This window comes from Drosophila gunungcola, unplaced genomic scaffold (assembly GCF_025200985.1).
Source record: "Drosophila gunungcola strain Sukarami unplaced genomic scaffold, Dgunungcola_SK_2 000149F, whole genome shotgun sequence".
NCBI classification, from domain to species: domain Eukaryota; kingdom Metazoa; phylum Arthropoda; class Insecta; order Diptera; family Drosophilidae; genus Drosophila; species Drosophila gunungcola.
The window spans coordinates 18,849-40,027 of record NW_026453310.1 but is presented as its reverse complement, the minus strand read 5'-3'; the positions used below and the strand labels follow the sequence as shown (position 1 = coordinate 40,027).

The 21,179-nt window shown below is 38.3% G+C and overlaps 1 protein-coding gene and 1 long non-coding RNA gene across 2 annotated transcripts; one reads left to right on the top strand and one right to left on the bottom strand.

The window, feature by feature from the left end:
- The first annotated feature begins 2,293 nt into the window (after positions 1-2,293).
- Positions 2,294-20,929, top strand: LOC128265733 (poly [ADP-ribose] polymerase-like). The gene is made up of 4 exons (XM_053001934.1): positions 2,294-2,489; positions 7,496-7,637; positions 7,696-8,029; positions 20,365-20,929. Exons 1-4 carry the CDS (start codon positions 2,376-2,378, stop codon positions 20,912-20,914), a joined length of 1,140 nt encoding a protein of 379 aa, XP_052857894.1. The 5' UTR covers positions 2,294-2,375; the 3' UTR covers positions 20,915-20,929.
- Positions 8,216-15,298, bottom strand: LOC128265734 (uncharacterized). The gene is made up of 2 exons (XR_008268909.1): positions 15,238-15,298; positions 8,216-8,606 (listed from the first exon to the last, which is right to left on the bottom strand). It is a non-coding gene; the product is annotated as an uncharacterized LOC128265734 (long non-coding RNA).
- Positions 20,930-21,179: the final 250 nt, after the last annotated feature.

The window sequence follows — 21,179 nt, the reverse complement described above, 5'->3', positions numbered from 1 at the left end:
TGCCAATATATGATGCATATCGATAACATTCTCGAAACCGATAATAATTGGATAATTATTACGAACGCGATTATGACTGATCGATAGATAGTTTTCTCATCCCTATCTAGGTGATGTTTCCAAACCGGCCCGTCATTTGTAAATGACAGTTAAAAAGCAACCTACCATTAAATATTAACTATACCGAAATAGTCACAAAGCAAACAAATTGTATTTCAATTAGACTTTGAACTTTCGTTTGGATGTGTTTTTTTATAAAGGTTATATTTTGTCAGAACTTGCCAAAAACAAAAAAAAAACTGTGTTTACCGTTATTTTCCAAGAAATCGGTCTTATCGCAAACTTTGACCTATTTATTCGTAACCAGGACCCCAAAACACATGGATCCTGAAAAATTGAAAATGATCGGGCGTGGGGCGTTGGGGAAATTTCTGATATATTTCCACTTATATGTATATGATTGCCTTTCCGCAGGACAAAAGGACAATTTATCATATTATTGAAAGCCATTTGTTCAATTAATTAAATTTTTCCCTAAATCCGCAGACATGGTGAAAATGCACATCCATCTCCATATCATAACTGAATTTACAGCCTACTTCTCGCAACAGCGCGTTGTAGCGACTTTTCTCCGTCTCTTTCTAGCACATGCACCTCTTAAGGAATAAAAAGCGGAATTTGATCGCTGAAGCAGAAAAGCCGCCTGTCTGAACAGGCTATAAAACGTTCTTCTCAACGTTCTCCTGAGTGAGACGTCTGAATGAAGATATCTTGGTGTAGCATCAGCCATACCTCTTCTCAGAACTCCTGCAGAATTCCACAAGCCGCTGGTGATGCAACACCAAAGAGCCTTCCGACGGTTCGGTACTCAGCAGATAAGCCCATCATGAAAAGAGATATGCTATCCATTTTTTCTCCAATTTGTTTTCTTCTTGGCTAGCCCTGCTAACATGAGCATTAATTGGTCACAGGCATTTATGCTCATACGGATATTTTCCATGATGAAGTCTTTACTGTTTTTAGGTACATCCATCTCCCAAAATTAGCCAAATCTTTGTTATAGTTGTTATATATACTCACAAGTGTCCAGACTGATCTTACTGATGACAATTCCTCTAAGGTAAGTTTTCCATTGCACTGTATGTCTTTTAATATTTGCGAAGTCATTTGCAGTACACTCGTCTGAGCAAAATCGTTCTCCCTCACCAATTCGCCAACAACGGTAGATAAATTATGAGCTGCCGAAAACAATCTATTCGCAAATTACAAAATTTTATTAAGTTTGCTGTGTTATCCATATAATTATCAAAATAAATAAATTTGTAGGTATTCGTCTTCTTCTTCTTTTAAGGTTTGTTTTCTTATCGGTGGACAACCATCTGTTTTTGCATCAGCGGCTGCTTGTGTTAAGGAGTCGCTTAAACTTTTTCAATACAATTAGACCGACTCGACCGAAACGTTTTTAATATATCCAGAATTAAAATACATTGCAGTATTTTTTAGGGGGTTTTTCACTCTATCAAACTCTTTAAAAAGTACTTTTTCGGCTCTTATTTTATTTTAATGCAATGGATTAGTTGTTAAAGCCAAGTACTCAGATGGGCGTATTCCGTACGCTAGCCATGAGAGAGAGTGAGAGGCAAATACCCAGCGTACAATTTTCTTCAGTGCCTTTACTCACCCCGGTACTTAGATAAAAAAAATTAATATTTTGAGGTTGGAACTGGCAGAAAAACTCAGCAAAACTTTTAAATAATGGCTTATATCTACTCTGTATTCAAATTGATGTCTGGGGGAGCACTAACCTCCCAGGCCTTCTTCTCTTTCGAATAGGCCTCTGGTTCATAGAAACAAAGATGGCCGCCATGTCAATTAAAATTCTTTCGCGTCAAGACTTTATTGTTGCGCCGACAAATCATCGGCTAAATAACGGCTAAAACCGTTGGGCTAGGAACGTTAATTCCAAGGAATAACGGACCATATTTGAAAAATATGGTGGATAGTCCATAAGGGGATATTTAGAAATTTAAAATTAGCTTTTATTGTTATGTTTGGTTGGTGGTTTAATGGCAAATAAATAGCTTTGGCGTTGAAATTTTTTCATTTGCAACTCAACAAACTAAAAATGGAAATTCAACGCAAACCGTCAGTGGTTCACCACCAACATGTCGGTGTATAACGTTCATTAAAAATGTGTGAATGAGACAGATTCAAAATGTTAAAAAATGTGGCAATGGAATCAAGCTATAAGTCACACATCGCACTGAAGTGAAAAATACCCCCAATAAGGAACGATTACTTAGTTTAATTATTCGTTAACATCGATAGGACCGCGCTCTTGTAAAATATATTGACTTAATAAAAAGTTTTTTATTATGGATATTGAATTACCGTACATGGTGGAATATGCCAGAACTGGGAGAGCCTCTTGTAAAGGATGTAAATGTTCTATTCCCAAAGATAGCCTTCGAATCGCTGTTATGGTTCAAGTAAGTTTTAATAACTGCCATAGTACATAAACACAAACGGACTTTAATGAGTAAACTAGGCAAGTTTTCTAAATAATCAAAATGCTGTGTTATTATTTAATGTTTAAAATTATTATTTATTTATTTGAATAGTTTTTGAAATTTTGTTTACTAAAAAACCAAATGAACACAAAAAATAGGCTACAGCATATTTGAAAAAAGTAACAAGTTCAGCGCTTAGGTAGAGCTTATGGCCGTTGAAAAAATGTAAATATGTATATAGTAATATTTCCATCCTTCTATTTATGTCAAGTGCTGGTATATGTACAACGGACTGTAGAAGACGGACTGAAGAAGACATTTCGAAGCCCTAAAAGTATATATGTATATTCTTGACCAGCATCACAACGAGAGTCGACCGTCCGTCCGTCTATCCGTCCGTTTCTACGCAAACTAGTATCTCAGTTTTTAAGCTATTTGCATGAAACTTTTCCAAAAGTTGTCTTTCAATTATAGTCGGAACGAGCTGGATCAAATCCCATAGAAATAGTCGGAAAAATTTTTATTTTGTTTTTTGACATTGTTTATTATTGAGATTACTAAAGTTGAAAAACGATGTCCTATGAAATCTATATGATATAGTCGTCCGATCAGGTTCGTTTCGACTTATTTACCACCTGCAATAAAAATTAGACGGAAAAGTTTAAAGCAGGTAGCTTTAAAGCTAATGGACTAGTTTGCGTAGAATTAGACGGACCGTCGGACAGACGGACATGACTAGATCGACTTTCCTGGTGATGCTGATCAAGAATTTATACACTTTGTAGGGTCGAAAATGTCTAATTTATTATTTCAAACGTTTGATTAAAATTATTATTCGTGAAAAATTGAAATCTCTAGCTTTTAAGCTGAGCTCGCAAACGGTATAGACATAGACGGAAAAACTGGCATGCCGTTTACATATTGGTGAACGTTGATGCACTATAAACAGTACAAACAAGTGACCTAACGAAACTATGTACATAAGTACGAGCTTGTTACGCGCGGGCTTTGTAAGCATAGTGGGCAGTTATCGAGTTCGCAAAGAAAACACAAATAACACAAGAATACATTTTTTTGTACCGACTCAATTCGATCAATTTGTACTTAAATAAGAAACGCCAAGGGAAGTAAATAATAATTTAGTTGTATAAGGATCGTCAAATTCTTTTGACCATCGCTTAATAGATCAAAGAGCTTTCATAGCTTTGTTAACAGTAGACTTTATGTGACAGTCGAATTTTAATTTTGGGTCAATAAGAGCTCTTAAATCGTTTCCGAATATATTCGGTCCAGTGGCATATTATGAAGAGAATAGCTTATAAATGAAGGCGCACCCCTATAAAAAGTCATATAAGCACTCACCATACAACATATAGACTGGTCACTGGTAAACGAATTTGGACCCAAAAAGTTTTTATCGGGAGACCCCCGGTGCTCTCAGCAGCAGACCCCGGCGCTTCGTGTGCATTCGTGTTTTTTGCTCTCTTATTCTTATTCTCATTTTTATGCTCGCGCACTCATTGCACGAGTTCAGCCGTTCAGTCGCAAAGAGGCGCATTTTGAAGAAATGCGCTTGAATTGGTCTTTGTATGTATGCGTGATCATGCATTTTCATACACGGGAGCATGTGTGCGTTTATTTCATTTCGGCGCATCATGAATATTTTGTCTTTTGCTCAAGTTGAACCATTTAACCATTTACCATTCTAATAAATTTTCACGGAGATTCATAGGTATCACACTCAAAAGAATAGTTTGATGCACTTTTATCCGATTCGAGTTCACATAAATTTGGGCATTCATTTCCAGAATTATTTTCTGTATCAAAAGTAAGCCGATTGATGAAGCTCTTCCTATTGTTTTTTCGTTAAACGGTGAATATATGACCGCGACATTCTCCTCATTTTAAATTATATTAGTTTTGTTTATTTTGTAATATATTTTTTTTTCAATTAAATTATTAAATTTTTTATTATGTAATGTCTAATTATTTAAATTTATGTTTATTTTTCTTTCATTTTTATTCACTTAATTTGTGTTCTTAGGTCCACCCTAAAAAACACAACTTGTATGTAGATGTAAGGCCACCCTAGGTAGAAGTAAAAGGAAGAGAAAAAAAGAGAGCACACAAATAAACAAAACGAGTTCACAAAACAAAAAATTTAAATTTAAATTGAATTGAAATAGTTTTTTCTGGAAATAAACGAAAATAATATTAAAAACGCATTAATTAAATTAAAACTCAAGTCTTATTGCAGTGTACGCTCAATAAATAATTCTTTTTATTTGTTTGATTAACAGCCACACACAGTTTAAGGAACAATTTGTTTACATTTGTTTTTAAGACTGTTAATAAGTGTTTATAAATTTAATATTTTTTTGGCACAGGTAGACATCAGTTATTGTTTTAATTAATCCAGTGTTTGGTTCATGTTATTTTATTAACAGTATTTATCAACACTATACTTACTTGAAAATTAAAACCGCAAAGAATATATTAATTTCACAAATCGCAGAGGCACAAGCTATTTCAATTGAAAATCAAAATGCAAGTGGCGAGAAATGCAAAAGAAACGAAAAGGATCTCGCGCTTTCTTGCATTTTCTATTTTATTCTTGTCGTTTGCTTTTTAGAGTACCGTTTTGTTCGGTTACTCCTTGTGAATACATTAACGGAGGAAACTATAGCGCCGGCAAATGTAAAATAATAATTCAAAACAAAATCACGCTTTGAAAAGAAATCTTGTAATCGTGTTTATATTATTACCTAAAATTAAAATATATAAAAAACTGATTCAAATTAATAATTTTCTAATACAATATAAGATATATTAAATATTATTATTAATAAAATTAAATATTAATATTTTTTACAGAATTAATTTTAGGAAAAGTTTAACAAGTCATATACCACGAACATAACAAAGCGTTCAGATATTGTTTTTAAAGATAAAAAGTGAATATATTTACGCCGCTGCTGTTCATTAAGAAAAATAGATTAAATTGGTTTCCCATTTGTTTGTCCATTCCGAAACAAAACTTCTTTTTGCGTTCTTTCGTAAGCGAGGTTTTCGGTGAAAAACACGATCTCGAAAATATCGAACGATCGGCAGCGTGCGGGTTTCAGCTTTTTGTTTGCATTGCAAAAGAAGGCTTTTTTATGCATTATAGTTGAAGGGACAATTTCACAAAAACTCTTTAGAATGCATAAACAATGCTTCTTTATAGCTTCTTACATTCTTTTTCGCTTGCAAAGCATGCATGAAAGAAGCCTTTTTTATTGGAATGCGTTCTCTAACTTCCGACTGGGTAAGAATGAGAGAGCAAAAAATACGAATGCACACGGAGCGCCGGGGCCTGCTGCTGAGAGCACCAGAGGCCTCCCGATGAAAAGTTTTTGTGTCCAAATTCGTTGTATGAAATGACCGGTCTATATGTTGTATGGTTAGTGGTTATATGTACCGTAATGACTTTTTATAGGGGTGCGCCTTTATTTATAAGCTATTCTCTTCATATTATGCCACTGGACCGAATATATTCGTAAACGATTTAAGAGTTCTTATTAACCCAAAATTAAAATTCGACTGTCACATGAAGTCTACTGTTAACAAATCTATGAGTGTTCTTAGATCTATTAAGCGATGGTCAAAAGAATTTGACGATCCTTATACAACTTAATTATTATTTACTTCCCTTGTCCGTCCTAATTTAAGTACAAATTGATCGAATTATCGCCCTTCGCATATTACTTTTGCTGAATTTACCTACTCTTGTAAATCGTAGAATCCATTTTGGAACTATTTTTACGCACAATCTTAACAGCTTAACTTGTAATGTGCCTTTTAGACCAACCCGCAACTACCATCCTCTTAATTATCCAAGTTTTACTTCAAATTTGGTCTGCATGAACCCTTTCGTGTTCTATGTAATAATTGTAATAATCTTTATAATCAAAGTTGCATTTCAACCTCTATCCTTGTCTTAAAAACTAGAGTTTTAAAATATTCGCACCGTACTTAGTTTAATTATTTTTTATTAATATCTCTACAGTATGTTATTTGTGTTTTCCTCGCATAACAAGCTCGTGCCTATTTTCATTGGGCCACTTTTTTGTACTGTTTATAGTGCATCACCGTTCAACAATTTGGAGAGTAAAGTCGCAATGCCTGGGTAAACACTATTTCTGCAGGCCGAGTCCAAACAGCCACGTAATGCGTGTTCATAATAATTCCCAATTCTTAGCTATTATAAACCCATGATATCAACGGTTTTTGATGCTTACGTATCCAGTTTAAAATAGGGCCACGCGCACCTTAAAGTTTGTGAGCGCATATTATATTAACATAGTTAGCATTGTCCGATAAAATCGGCTTACTAAAGATATCATAAAATGGTGATATCATTCAATGTCTACGGACGGTGATCGCTTAGTTTGAGCTCCTCTGCGATCATTTTAATGGTCACGTGACGATCACGATCCACTGTTTCCACGATTTTATTCGTATCAACGGTCTCTGATCGTCCTTCAAGCTTGAGTGTTTCAATGACAAAATTACCACATTAGAGTCGTCTGAACTACTGTTTACCTTTTTGAATCGATACATTGTTGTCATCTAAAACAGAAATAATCCGTTTGTAAGATTCCGCGGCAGTTTTTCCTCGTCCAGAAAAATACTTAAAAATTACTGGAACTTCAGCGCTTGTGAACTTGAGTGCGAAAGCTAAACATAAACAAACTATAAGTCATTTGACAGGTGCTGTCAAGACCAATTAAACGATATATAGCATTGCTACCTGCCGGGTTGTGCCGAAAGAATCGCACATGGTGTCACCAGCTAGGGACTAAGCTATTTTGAAATTGGTTATAAGAGTGACGGGTCACTGATAGTCAAGACACTCAACTATATTATTATATTATTTCTTGTTAAAAGTATTGTTGTGCTATAAATAATCGATTGCTTACTAATTTTCTTTAATTTTTGTAAAGTCCGCATTTCATGATGCAAAAGTACCGAATTGGTATCATAAAAGTTGCTTTTTCAAAAACCAACGTCCTGCCTCTGTGGGAGACATACAGAACTTTCAAAACCTTCGGTTCGTTGACCAAAATGAATTAAGTGATCTTATTGGTAAGAGAATCGAGGTTTAATCAATATACGTATATTAAAATGTATATAACTTTCATAGGAAATATAGAGAAAGATATACGTGCAAAATCGGGAACGAAGCGATCCAAGGCTTATAACTTAGCACTCAAAGACTTTGGAATCGAATATGCAAAATCAAGTCGTTCGACGTGTCGTGGATGCGACCAAAAAATAATAAAGGATCAAGTCCGCCTACGGAAAACTGTTTTTGATACTGAAGTTGGTATGAAGTATGGAGGGCAGCCGCTTTGGCATCATTTGGATTGCTTTGCTAAACTGCGCTCTGAACTTGGCTGGTTTGATTCAGGAGCAGCATTGCTTGGTTATGCGAGTCTAACGAGTGATGATCAAGCGGCAGTAAAAAGCGTTCTCCCGTAAGTATATCTTGCAATAACCAAAAAAAAAATTTTTTTTTAATTGAACGGCGTCAAAAAAACGCTGCTTGTTTTTAATCCGCTTTGAAATGCTTTATCTTCTTCTTCTCGGACGATGCTTAGGTAATCATTACACATAATGCATTTTTTTAATTGTTACAAAAAATGGGTCAAGTTTGTACCATATACAAGGGTGTCAAAAAGTCTTGCGGCATATATATTGAGTTCTCAATTATTCATAAAATTGGTTACAATCATGCGATTAATGTCAAATATATGCGCCGTTTTGTCCGATGACTAGTACCCACCGAGATGTCAACTTCAAAATGCCCTCTTATAGAAGCTTGCTCCCTTGTTGGAAAAAAACTTCCGACTACCAAGCTCATTCGCCATGGACAGAAACAGATGGTAATCGCTATACGGTGGATGCAAAATAACCTCCCATCCGAGCTCACGGAGCTTCTGGCCCGTCATCTTGCGTTGTCCTGATGGAAGTGAATTGGACCTCTATTGATCAAAAAATGGTCTCTTCTGCATGAGCGGTCCAGTTGTTGGTAGAACAGGTCCGAATTGAGCGCTATTCTCAGAGTAAATGGGTATAATGTATTCATAGATAAGTATATTTAGATTTACCGTCGCTTGTGATCATGTGTTTATCTTATGCTCTGTGATCTTTTCGAGATTTGATTATTTTCTGAAAGTACTGGTGCTTTTATCTTAAACAAGCTTAGATTACATGCAGTGTATGTAGGTTTGACGGTGATTGGTTCAATTAAAACTCGACAATTTCGTTTAATGACATTTATTGTGTGTGGAAAAAGAAAACATTACCTTTCCGTCTTAACTTGAGGGACCAAAATCGAGTACTAGAGCTGGCGTGATTTGTTTAAGTAGTATCGATAATTCGATTGATTGTTGAAAATCATAAGTTACTGTAATGACCTGAAATTTGCCCAATAATTACCAACCAACTGCACGCAATAACTCAGATATACAAACAATATTTATTATTTCTTCGGTGCGATCCGCACTTTACAAGTTTTTTTTTTTTTTTTACATATGCATTTTATTTATTGAATCTTCTCTGAATTGAGACTAACAATAAGTATATAAAATCTTAAATAAAAAGCTATATCTGACAGTCAAGTTGACTGACGCGGGATGTAAGGGCTCTAATAACTAACTATTGCTGAGCTGGAAGGTCATTTCGTTGCAATCGGGTCCGGTTGGAAACCCTGGCTAGGCCCCTGGCGAGCTGGTTTGGATGAGAAGTTAGCTTGGTGTGGTAGGACGCCTTTTGTTTTGAAATTTCATCTTTTACGGGTAGAATGCCAAGATCTCTGTGGATGTTGTCGTTCCGAACATACCAAGGTGCTCCAGTGATAGTTCTCAGGATTTTTGATTGTGCTCGCTGGATAATGTCGATGTTACTGCTGCTCGCGTTTCCCCACAATTGGGAGCCGTAAGTCCAGACTGGCTTAAGCGTTGAATTGTAGAGCAGAACCTTGAACTCCAGGCAGAGGAGGAAGCGAGCGTTTATGAGCCAATGGAGGCTATTGGATTTTAGTTTTAGATGAATTTTCTTAGCTTCGATATGTCTCCGCCATGTAAGTCTTCTGTCAAGGTGGACGCCAAGGTACGTTACATCGTCGGCTTGTGGAAGTGGCGTGTTATTTAGAGTTAGCGGGGGACACGTTTGTCTGTTAAGAGTAAACGTTATGTGTTTACACTTTTGCGCATTTATTTTTATACGCCAGTCTGATAACCACCTCTCCACTACCACGAGATTATCAGCTAGTTGTGCTGTTGCCTGAATTGGGCATTTGGACCGACTTAAGATCGCGGTATCGTCTGCGAATGTAGAAGTAGTTAGCCGCTCGTTCGTGGGAATATCTGCGGTGTAAAGGAGAAATAGAGTTGAACCAAGGGCGCTACCTTGAGGAACTCCAGCCTCTATCGTGTAATCGTCGGATATTGTAGTGTTGCATCTCACGGCGAAGGCTCTGTTGTAAAGGTACGATTCAAGTATCCTGTGAGTGTTTTCCGGTAGTAACGTTCTGATTTTATGCATAAGTCCATCGAGCCAGACTCGGTCGAAAGCCTGCGCAACGTCAAGGAATACCGCACTGCAGTATTCCCGAGACTCGAATGCAGTTCGTATTTCTGTTGTTAATCTGTTAACTTTCTCTATTGTTCCATGGCTTTCTCGAAAGCCAAATTGATGCGCCGGAATAATGTTGTGCTCTTTCAGATATGGGATTATGCGTGTCAAAAGGCATTTTTCGAGCAGTTTTGACAGACACGAGAGTAAACTTATCGGTCTATATGAGGCTAGTATTGTGTGATCTTTCCTGGCTTTGGGATCATTATGATTACCGACTTTTTCCATTTTTTGGGAGTAGCATGTCGTGTAATCCCGTTAAATAGTTTACAAATTACCTACACTGCACAGTTTGGGAGTTCAATTAGCATCTTAGGAGTTATTAGATCACCGTCTGGGGCATTTTTTTGTTTTTAATTGCTCGCTGATGACTTTTGCAACTTCGTTTGTTTGGAACAGAATTGGCGCCGTCTCAGTTCCACCTCGAATTGAAGGCGACGGTAGTGTGAATGAATTATTTGCAGGGTTTGGCTGAAAAACATTTCGAAGGTGTAAAGCAAATGTACAGGCTCTGTCTTTGTCGCTTCTGGCCCATCTGCCAGAAGAGTCTCTTACGGGAATTACTGTTTCGGCCGGCGCACTTAGATCCCCTCCACAGGGGATGCTTGGTGCTGGTGGGTGAAAGTTTCTCAATGTACTGGCGTTGTGCTTTTTCTTCTTCGTGCCTTAGAGCCCTGGTAAGTCTGCGACCAGCTTCCTTAAGACTATGTTTTGAGGATGGCGATCTGCTGGTTTGCCAAGCACGCCTCAAACGTCTTTTCTCCAAAACAAGCTGTTCGACTTCAAGGTTAGTTTTGTGTTGGTGTGTGTGCCCAACCCTCCCTTGCGGTGTAGAGACTTTGGCTGCTGCGACGAGTACCGACTCCAGTGCATTGGCATAGCAGTCGCTGTCCTCCTTGAAGTTGAGCTGTGGAGTTAGTTCGATGTGGGAACTTACGTACTTTTTGAACTTCAGCCAGTTGGTTCGATGCGACGTCAGCCTGCAAGGGTGCTCGATTAATTCCGGGCTTTGAAGAAGAGTTATTAGCACTGGTGAGTGGTCCGATGATAGATCCAAAAGCGATTTTGCAGATATAAGATTGCGAGAAATATTTTTTGTCACAGCAAAATCAATTAAATCAGGTAGTTTTCTAGGATCTGTTGGCCAGTATGTAGGACTGCCTGGTGAAACGTAGTCCAGTTTGTTGCGTGTTTTGATGAGTGCATTATATAGTTGCCTTCCTTTGGGGGTAACAAGGCGGGATCCCCAGTGTGTGTTCTTGGCGTTGTAATCACCTGCTGCTATGAATCGCTCTCCAAGTGAATTGTAGAAGTCCATGAATTGGTCTTCTGGGACTGTAAAGCGGGGTGGGCAGTAGACAGCGGCAATGGCAAGGTTGCTGGTGCCCAACTGTAATTTTATCGATGTAGCTTGCAGATAATTTTTTGCAAACCGTTGGTGAAAGTGGTGTTTGATACGGTCTCTTATTAAGATGCCGGCTCCGCCATGTGCTTTGCCATCTGGATGATCGGTGCCGTAGAACGTGTATCCTCGTATTTGAAAGTTATATTTGCTGGTAAGATGCGTTTCTGCCAGCGACATAACGTCGATGTGATTTTCGTTCAGAAATTGAGTTATTTCAGGTATATGCCGTGAAACACCGTTGGCGTTCCACAGAGTTATTCGGAGGCTAGGCATAATTTATTTGGACTGCTGAGCTGCAAGCATTTGTAACAAGATATTTTGGTTTTGCACTAGAGTTTGCATGGTGGTTTTCATGAAGGACATAAATTCCATCATATTTTGTTGCAAAGTTATCATCATAGTTTCCATGTTACTTTGTGGCTGTCCCATGGCCTGCTGTATGTTATCAGTTTTCGGCTCTATGTGAGCTGTGCCTGATCTTAGAGCACTGGCGTAGGAAATGCTGTTGGTGGTAATTGAAGGGCCAAATGATGACCTGGCTGCTTTTGCGAAGAAAACTTCGGGTGTCGTTAGTGATTTCATGTAAATGTTCTGGCGTGCCGTTGTCGCTCTTTGCATCCGACTTTTCATCTCCTTGTAGACTGGACAGCCTCTGTAGTTTGCTGTGTGGTTTCCTTGGCAGTTTACACACTTTTTAGTGAGAGAGTCTCCCTTGTTGGCAGGTCAGGGTTCGGAGCCGTGGCAGTTTCCACAAGCTACACAAACTGACCTGAGGGTGCAGTAAGCCCTGGTGTGTCCGTATTCCTGGCAGTTTGTACATTGCACTGGCCCGTTCCGTTTGTGCGGCTCTTCTACTGTGATCCTAAGGTGCAGAAGGTACTGCAACTTGTAGATCGGGTGCACTGCGTTTTTTTTTCAAAGTTCTGCTGTCTGGCTCCAGCTCGACCTTGAAGAGTGGTTGCGGCTTCTTGTTTTCGTTCATAATGTTTATAACATTTTTGGCGCAAAAACCGTTTCCTTTTAAAGCCTCTATAATTTCAGAGGGGGTCACATCGGGTTCTATTCCCTTGAGGACAACTTGTAAGCCCTTGCAACTTTTCAGCTGGTACGTGTAGTAATTCTTTTTGGCATTTTTTAGGTACTTCGACACTGCTCGGAAATCATCTTCGGTTTTGGTTTGAAGTTTGGTTTCGCTTATATTCCCTTTCATAAGCGGAATAACTTGAAAGTTATCCTTCCCGACAAGCTCAACTATTTTATTGATTAGGACGTTGGAGATCTTCTCCCGAATAAAGATAGGTGGGGGCTTAAGTTTCTTTGGGGCTAATTCTTCGTACTCTGTTTCAGGCTCCGCCAGAATGGAAAATCTATTTTCATTTAATGGCCCGAGATTTTCAGGGCCTTTGTTGGTACGGTTTATTTTGGGCATATTGCCGTCAGATTTTTTTGGGGGGGTTAGCTTGCGCTTGGAAATATTAATATAGCGATCCATGATCCAAACTGACCTGAGGGTGCAGTAAGCCCTGGTGTGTCCGTATTCCTGGCAGTTTGTACATTGCACTGGCCCGTTCCGTTTGTGCGGCTCTTCTACTGTGATCCTAAGGTGCAGAAGGTACTGCAACTTGTAGATCGGGTGCACTGCGTTTTTTTTCAAAGTTCTGCTGTCTGGCTCCAGCTCGACCTTGAAGAGTGGTTGCGGCTTCTTGTTTTCGTTCATAATGTTTATAACATTTTTGGCGCAAAAACCGTTTCCTTTTAAAGCCTCTATAATTTCAGAGGGGGTCACATCGGGTTCTATTCCCTTGAGGACAACTTGTAAGCCCTTGCAACTTTTCAGCTGGTACGTGTAGTAATTCTTTTTGGCATTTTTTAGGTACTTCGACACTGCTCGGAAATCATCTTCGGTTTTGGTTTGAAGTTTGGTTTCGCTTATATTCCCTTTCATAAGCGGAATAACTTGAAAGTTATCCTTCCCGACAAGCTCAACTATTTTATTGATTAGGACGTTGGAGATCTTCTCCCGAATAAAGATAGGTGGGGGCTTAAGTTTCTTTGGGGCTAATTCTTCGTACTCTGTTTCAGGCTCCGCCAGAATGGAAAATCTATTTTCATTTAATGGCCCGAGATTTTCAGGGCCTTTGTTGGTACGGTTTATTTTGGGCATATTGCCGTCAGATTTTTTTGGGGGGGTTAGCTTGCGCTTGGAAATATTAATATAGCGATCCATGATCCAAACTGACCTGAGGGTGCAGTAAGCCCTGGTGTGTCCGTATTCCTGGCAGTTTGTACATTGCACTGGCCCGTTCCGTTTGTGCGGCTCTTCTACTGTGATCCTAAGGTGCAGAAGGTACTGCAACTTGTAGATCGGGTGCACTGCGTTTTTTTTCAAAGTTCTGCTGTCTGGCTCCAGCTCGACCTTGAAGAGTGGTTGCGGCTTCTTGTTTTCGTTCATAATGTTTATAACATTTTTGGCGCAAAAACCGTTTTCTTTTAAAGCCTCTATAATTTCAGAGGGGGTCACATCGGGTTCTATTCCCTTGAGGACAACTTGTAAGCCCTTGCAACTTTTCAGCTGGTACGTGTAGTAATTCTTTTTGGCATTGTTTAGGTACTTCGACACTGCTCGGAAATCATCTTCGGTTTTGGTTTGAAGTTTGGTTTCGCTTATATTCCCTTTCATAAGCGGAATAACTTGAAAGTTATCCTTCCCGACAAGCTCAACTATTTTATTGATTAGGACGTTGGAGATCTTCTCCCGAATAAAGATAGGTGGGGGCTTAAGTTTCTTTGGGGCTAATTCTTCGTACTCTGTTTCAGGCTCCGCCAGAATGGAAAATCTATTTTCATTTAATGGCCCGAGATTTTCAGGGCCTTTGTTGGTACGGTTTATTTTGGGCATATTGCCGTCAGATTTTTTTGGGGGGGTTAGCTTGCGCTTGGAAATATTAATATAGCGATCCATGCCTGTCTGCATGGCCGAAGCCGCTTGCGGAATTGTAGCTTTTTCTACCGTAGCTTTGTTTTTGCCGTTTGACCCGATTTTTGCACTTGGTTGTGTTGTTGCTTTACCCGCTGCAGAAGAAGAGAGTGGAGTCGTTATTGCATTGTTGGCGACAGAGACCGTTGTAGTTGACGTAGTAGTTGCTGTTGTTGTTGCACTAGGTGGCAGAAGCTCGGTTGGAGTTTTGCATTGCTCACTCCATGGTGTCTGTGCGCTGAAAAGCAGGGCGGGAGAGCAAGAACTAGCTCTCTGGTTTTCGGCGGTCAGTAAACTTGCACTTTCTTGCACTTTCGGTTCTAGAGTATTACTAGTGAATGAGAAACAAGCATTATTTCGGGCCAAAGAGAGACGACGTTTGTCTTGCTCTCTCTGAATTTTTTCACGGGCTTCGTCTTGTTGTTTTTGGCGTTGAGTGCGCTGATCCACGTTCTTACTCATTTATTGATAGAGCGTAATATTAATTAATTAATTAACTAAAACTTTAGTTTACGATATGCGAATTAGCATCATGAATCGCAAAACCTCGCGTTTATAAATTTTTTCGAACGTTATCGACTTAGTGGCTTATTGTTTTCCCGGAGCGTTAAGAAAACACGTCTACACGCGACCGAAGTTGACTTTGATGTATGTAAACGACTTACTCAATGATGGACAGAATGCTCTCCACTCTCAGCAACGCTCGCAGTGACAGGCTGCCAGTTCTCGAATTCCAGACCAACAATATAGTAATGACATTTTTTCACGCTTCATACCAATGCCAAACTTTCCCTTCCGTTCAACTTCAACATCAGAAAGGCTCTTACTTGCAAACGATATGATAAGTGGATTATTCTCGACATCAAACTGTATTAAGACCGCTCCCAGCGCTACAGGACTGGCATCAGCTATTACGCGTGTTTTTAATTTCACGTTAAAATATGTTAACTCCGAAACTCGTGAAACTCAAATTTTTAATTTGTCGAATGCTTTCTCTACTTGTTAGTTCTTAAATTACTCAACGGTTCTGTTGTATCTGCCAAACCTGGCAAGAACCTTCCCACGTTCGTGACCAGGCCTCTTTTTTCTTTGATGGCCTGCATGCCGTAATTACTTTTACTTTCTTTGGATCAGCAAAAATGCCTATGTCAGATAATATATGCGCGAGGAACTTAAGTCGCTGTGTTTTCCATACGCATTTATCTCTGTTGAGAAATATATTGTTTTCCTTGAAAATAACTTTTATCATCTCCAGAATTTTGTCGTGTTCCTCCAAAGAACTCCCGATGACAATTACATCATCTATATAATTTAAGGCATTTCGCTAATCGTTCCTCCAGCAGTTTTTGAAATATCTCAGTTTCTGAGTTAACACCGCAGAGTAGACGCTTGTATCTATACAGTACTTGTGGTATCAAAAATGTAGTAACTTCTCGCCTATTTGGATGCAATTCAAATTGTTGATACGCATTCTTCAAATCCAATCAAGAAAAATACTTAGCGTTCTTAAGCTTCGTTAAAAACGACTCGAATGTTGGTAATGGGTAATTTTCCCGTTGAACTGCTTTATTCGCTTAAAGCATTTCAATGCACAGCCTTATATTCCCATCACCTTTCAATGCGATAACTATTGGAGAAATCCATTCACTTAGTCGGTGTATTGGCTTTATTATATTGAGATAAAGCCGATTCTCGCTCTTTTTTTAATTGTCCTCAATGGCGTCTGGGACGCGTCGCATTGGTTGCTTCACGGGCCTCACATGTGGTTCAATTGACAGACGAATAGATTACATTATTCACTTTGGAAAAGGTTCCAGCTTTTCGACTCTATAGCTATGCCCAGTCTCAACACCTTGAGTTTTATGGCTGTTTCGCGACCAAGCAAAGATTGCTTACCCTTTTTTATTACATAAAAGGTGGCAATAGACTCAGCATTCCCTCCAACTGAAATCTGTGCTTCAAACACAAAATGCAGCATATGCCCGAAATTGATTTGTCGAATCAGTTCCCAGATTTAATATAGCTGCGCCTTGTAGATAGTTCGAATCATCTTGACTTAATAAGTTATACCTCGATCCGGAATCGATAACCATGCCAATTGGTAAGCCACCAACTCGGCAAGAAATGACTTCGCCCATGTCACAATCATTTGCAACTCGGAAACAGGGTTCGTTGACCACCACTCACTGCTCGGACCGGTGCTTCATCTACTTAGCGCCGCTTTGCACCTCCTCGATGATTTCCGCCGGATCAACATCTGTTACATTCCGCATTTTCCGCTGGACAAAGCAAACTATTTGAATCATGATCATTTCGGCCTCATCTGCCGCACTCTATTTTGGTGTTGTTCCATTTAGCCGTGCGCGATGCAATCTTATTGACCATAGAGTCTGAGCATCCATTTGCTTGCGCACTTGTTCCTCAATTAGACAAGCAGATATGACTTCCTCCAAGGACTGTTCAGTTGACAGCAACTTTTTCTTTAGCTCCGCCGGTGCCCAAGAATCAATTAGCTTATCCTATTTCTGTTTTGGAAGTACCAAAATTACACTTCCTCACCTGCTGACGCAATCGCATAAGAAACTCGGGGAAACATTCTCCATCCTCATTCTCGTCGCTCAAATACCGAATTGCGTATCGGCGAAAAATATTCATTTTATTTTTTTTGCTCCTGGCAAGTTATAAACAGTAGACTGAAATTGTGAGCCTCCCAGATGCAAAAGTTTATTGCGATTTTTAAGAGTTGAGCTGATCTCTTCGCTCTCTGCATATATGTTGAATGCGCGCAATCAGACCTCCCATTCGGAGCGCCAGAGTGATTTGTCCATGCCATTGCATAGGAATGGCTTAAGTTCGGCCATTACTTTGTTTTTTTTTTCTTCTTATTCGATTCTCACTTTCACTTTGCGACCAACTATTACAAAGGCCGTAATAACGCGCCTGTAATAGGCTGTATCGAAACGGCCTCCATTAGGCTACATTTCAGTGGTCACTCGTTTTATTTTTTACACCCTTGCAGAGGGTATTATAATTTCAGTCAGAAGTTTGCAACGCAGTGAAGGAGACATTTCCGACCCTATAATATATATATTCTTGAGCAGCATCACTACTAGAGTCGATCTAGCCATGTCCGTCTGTCCGTCCGTCTGTCCAACCGTTTCTACGCAAACTAGTCTCTCAGTTTTAAAGCTTTCTTCATGAAACTTTTCCAGAAGTTGTCTTTTTATTGCAAGTCGTATCATATATAAGTCGGAACTACCGGATCGGACGACTATAGCATGAAGCTCCCATAGGAACAATCGGAAAAATAAATGAAAAAAAATTATAACTTAGCTGTTATTTGATTTTTTTTAGTTCTTCGATATATAGTAATGGTTAAGCATTACGGTTTAAATTTCATCAAAATCGTACGACTATAACATAAAGCTCCCATGGGAACAATAAAAATAAAAATATAAATTAAATAAACTTAACTCTTTTATATTGTAATTTTTTTTAGAAATTCTTTTTGACTAGTTAATAATATGACAGTTCAGAATTACGCTTTTAGTTTTATTAAAATCAGAGAACGATATCATATAGCTGTCATAGGAACTATCGAATAATTGAGCTGCAAATCATCATAGCTTCAATGTTTTTAAACATATACGCAAGTCAATAATAATTTTAATGTTTTTAAAAATGTTTAGTTTTTGCAATAGCTACAAGGATATATGAACTTCGGCTTGCCGAAGTTTGCTTCCTTTCTTGTTTATTTTTGCAATGTGTGTCATGTTTAATGATTGTACATTTTGTCAACTTTTTTATTTCTGCAATGACCTCATGTTTCATGATTGCAAGTGGGTAAAGAAAAAACCCTGCCTTGTGCCAAATGTTTACGTTTTCTTTTCACACAGTGCTAACATTATTAAGAATTTTTCTTTGAATACTGTCAATAATGAAGTGTTCTGAGAAAAAATGCAGTCTAAATCTTGTTTATTGAACGGAGTATTGGATTGAGATGAGTCAGGTGTAGTTGAGCGCGATTTGAAGCCAGAACACAAAACCAGACTTTTTGCTCCACCGACCCCAAAAGTTCTAATATTCGATATTACTCTTATAAAAGCAATACCTTTTTAATCATTTTAAGATCGGACTATTTTTTGGTGATTTTGTATATTGCGGCTATATATAGTAGTCTCCTTGCGCACACTGGCCGTCAACACGTCAGCGTTCTGGTTTTCATAGTCGTTATTGATTTCTTTTACATAAGTATTTAAGTCTCCTCTCCCAGTATGATTTGAATTTCTGTTTAGTGCTCTTTGGGCATTATAATAATAGCTGTTTTGGCTATAATTATTGATACCATTGTTGTTACCGTAGTACTGTTGACCTTAATCTTTGTTATTTCCCCGGTAAAAGATTCACATACGAGACTATAATTTTAAGATTTGTTAAATTGTTTTTTGTTTACGATCGTTTCCGATGACTTTTAAGATATATGAACTTTAGTTGTTTTTGCCTTCCGGTCGCCATGGAAGTGTTAAATAAGTATCCAGGCACCATGTCGTGTTCAGAACGGTTCCTTATTTTATGACACATCATAATTTTTAAAATCCCCCCCAAAGCTGCAACAGAGCGGTTATCTTTAGAGTAACTTATGGAATACATTGGAATATGTGGGAATGAAATGGTATGATTGTGAATTCGCATAACTAGCAGATTCGAGTGGAATGAGAATCTGCATAGTTGGCAGGTTTTGGCGTATCTAATGTGTTGGTTCTGCTTACTTCCGTTGGTTCCCAAACTCAGCGTTTATTTACCCAGTGTTTGGGCTAATGACCATTTGTCTGAGTCGCTGAGGTTTGGGGGGCGGCGTTGTGTCCGCAACAATGTGTGCGGAAACTCGCGCGAGTTACCTACCCGGTGAATGTCGGCCAACTGGCGGTCAGTGGCCGTCCACTCCACCAACAAATCGCAGCATCAGCGATCGGCCAGAGGCTACCACTCCATTACGAAAGTGCAAGATCAGCAACAAGCAGGATGTTACTGTCGCAACACCCGGCAACCAAGACATCAGTACCCATTTACATATACGCACATATATAATATATATTCACATACATAGATTTATTAACATTGTATTCTACATAAGTAAGAGCTTTTCGTGCAGCGGAGGTTTTGTATACCCGAGCTGAGTAATATAAATTAATCTGATTCTAAAACTTTAACTGAGAAGACGTAATTATTGCAAACACAAATCCCAAGTTAATAACTTAGCTGTTCGCTCCAAACCATAACTCGAGCGCACTGTTCAAAATCCTGCGAAAAATCACTTGATTTTTAATGCACAGGGTTCCTGCATTTCGACGGTAAATTATGAAAAATTATACAAAGCAAGTATGCCTACCATAACAAAATCACTACGCACACGTTTAACGAAACGATTTTCAAACATGTCTTCTTAAGGAGAATTTTAAAACATTTAATCATAAATGTAATAAATAAAAAAAGGTCGTGCATCTTGGGGTAAAGTTATTTTGTATTGTTCAGTTAAATACTTTCAGAGGAATGATTTACAAATGAATCGAAAAACAGATATAATTAATTTTTTAAAACATACACGCATTAACTTTTACTTAAATCACCAGTTCCTTAGGTGAAACAAAATGATTACTCTCGGACCAACTCGCAATCGCAAAACATGTTTCTAAGCATTGCACTTTAACTTTGCTTTATATTTAAGCCTACCCTGAATATGCAACAGAATAAATCTATTTAAATAATCCTTTGTTTTTTTTCTTTTTTGACAGAGCAATAAAATCTGAAGAATTACCTGAAGCTAAAAAAATTAAAACGGAACTGTTAAATAACACCGATGAAATCGAAAAAATTAAATATTTACAAAGTCAAAATGACGCCATTTTTAAGTATCGGGACGAACTTAAAAGTACAATGAAGAAGACCGACATTGAAAAACTTTTACAGTTTAATAATCAACAGCCTTTAACTGGTGACTCTGAAAGATTATTAGATCAAGCATCAGACTTGCTGACTTTCGGTGCTATTGAATCATGCTCTGAATGCGGCAGCTCTCAATTTATTTTTGATAAGTCTGGTTACATTTGTAACGGAAATATTTCTGAGTGGACCAAATGCACCAAGTTGTTAGCGGAACCGACCAGATCAGCATGCAAAATACCAAAAGATCTTAAAGCAAAATATAGCTTTTTAAATGTAGTAAACAAAATGCCATCAACACGCCTTATTCAATATCTTCCTCCAAGTGAAAGGACCTTATCTAAAAATCTAGAGACGAAAAATTTAAGCGACGAATATGATGGGTTAGTATTAAAAATCTGAACCCGTAATGATTAATTCGATTTGATAAAAACCATTAGTTAGGCAAACAAACAGATTAACGCATATCATGTTTTACCCGATCTGCTGCTATATGTCGTCCGATCGGCAAGGTTTTTTTAGCATGATCAGTGAACAACTAAATAAATTCAACTTGTAAAAGAAAATTTAGCCGACAAAATTGGACGTCTGAACATAATTGCATATGCATGTACATCCGTGGTTGACACGGCCCTATAAAACCGCTGTCGGCAAAAAAAAATTAACT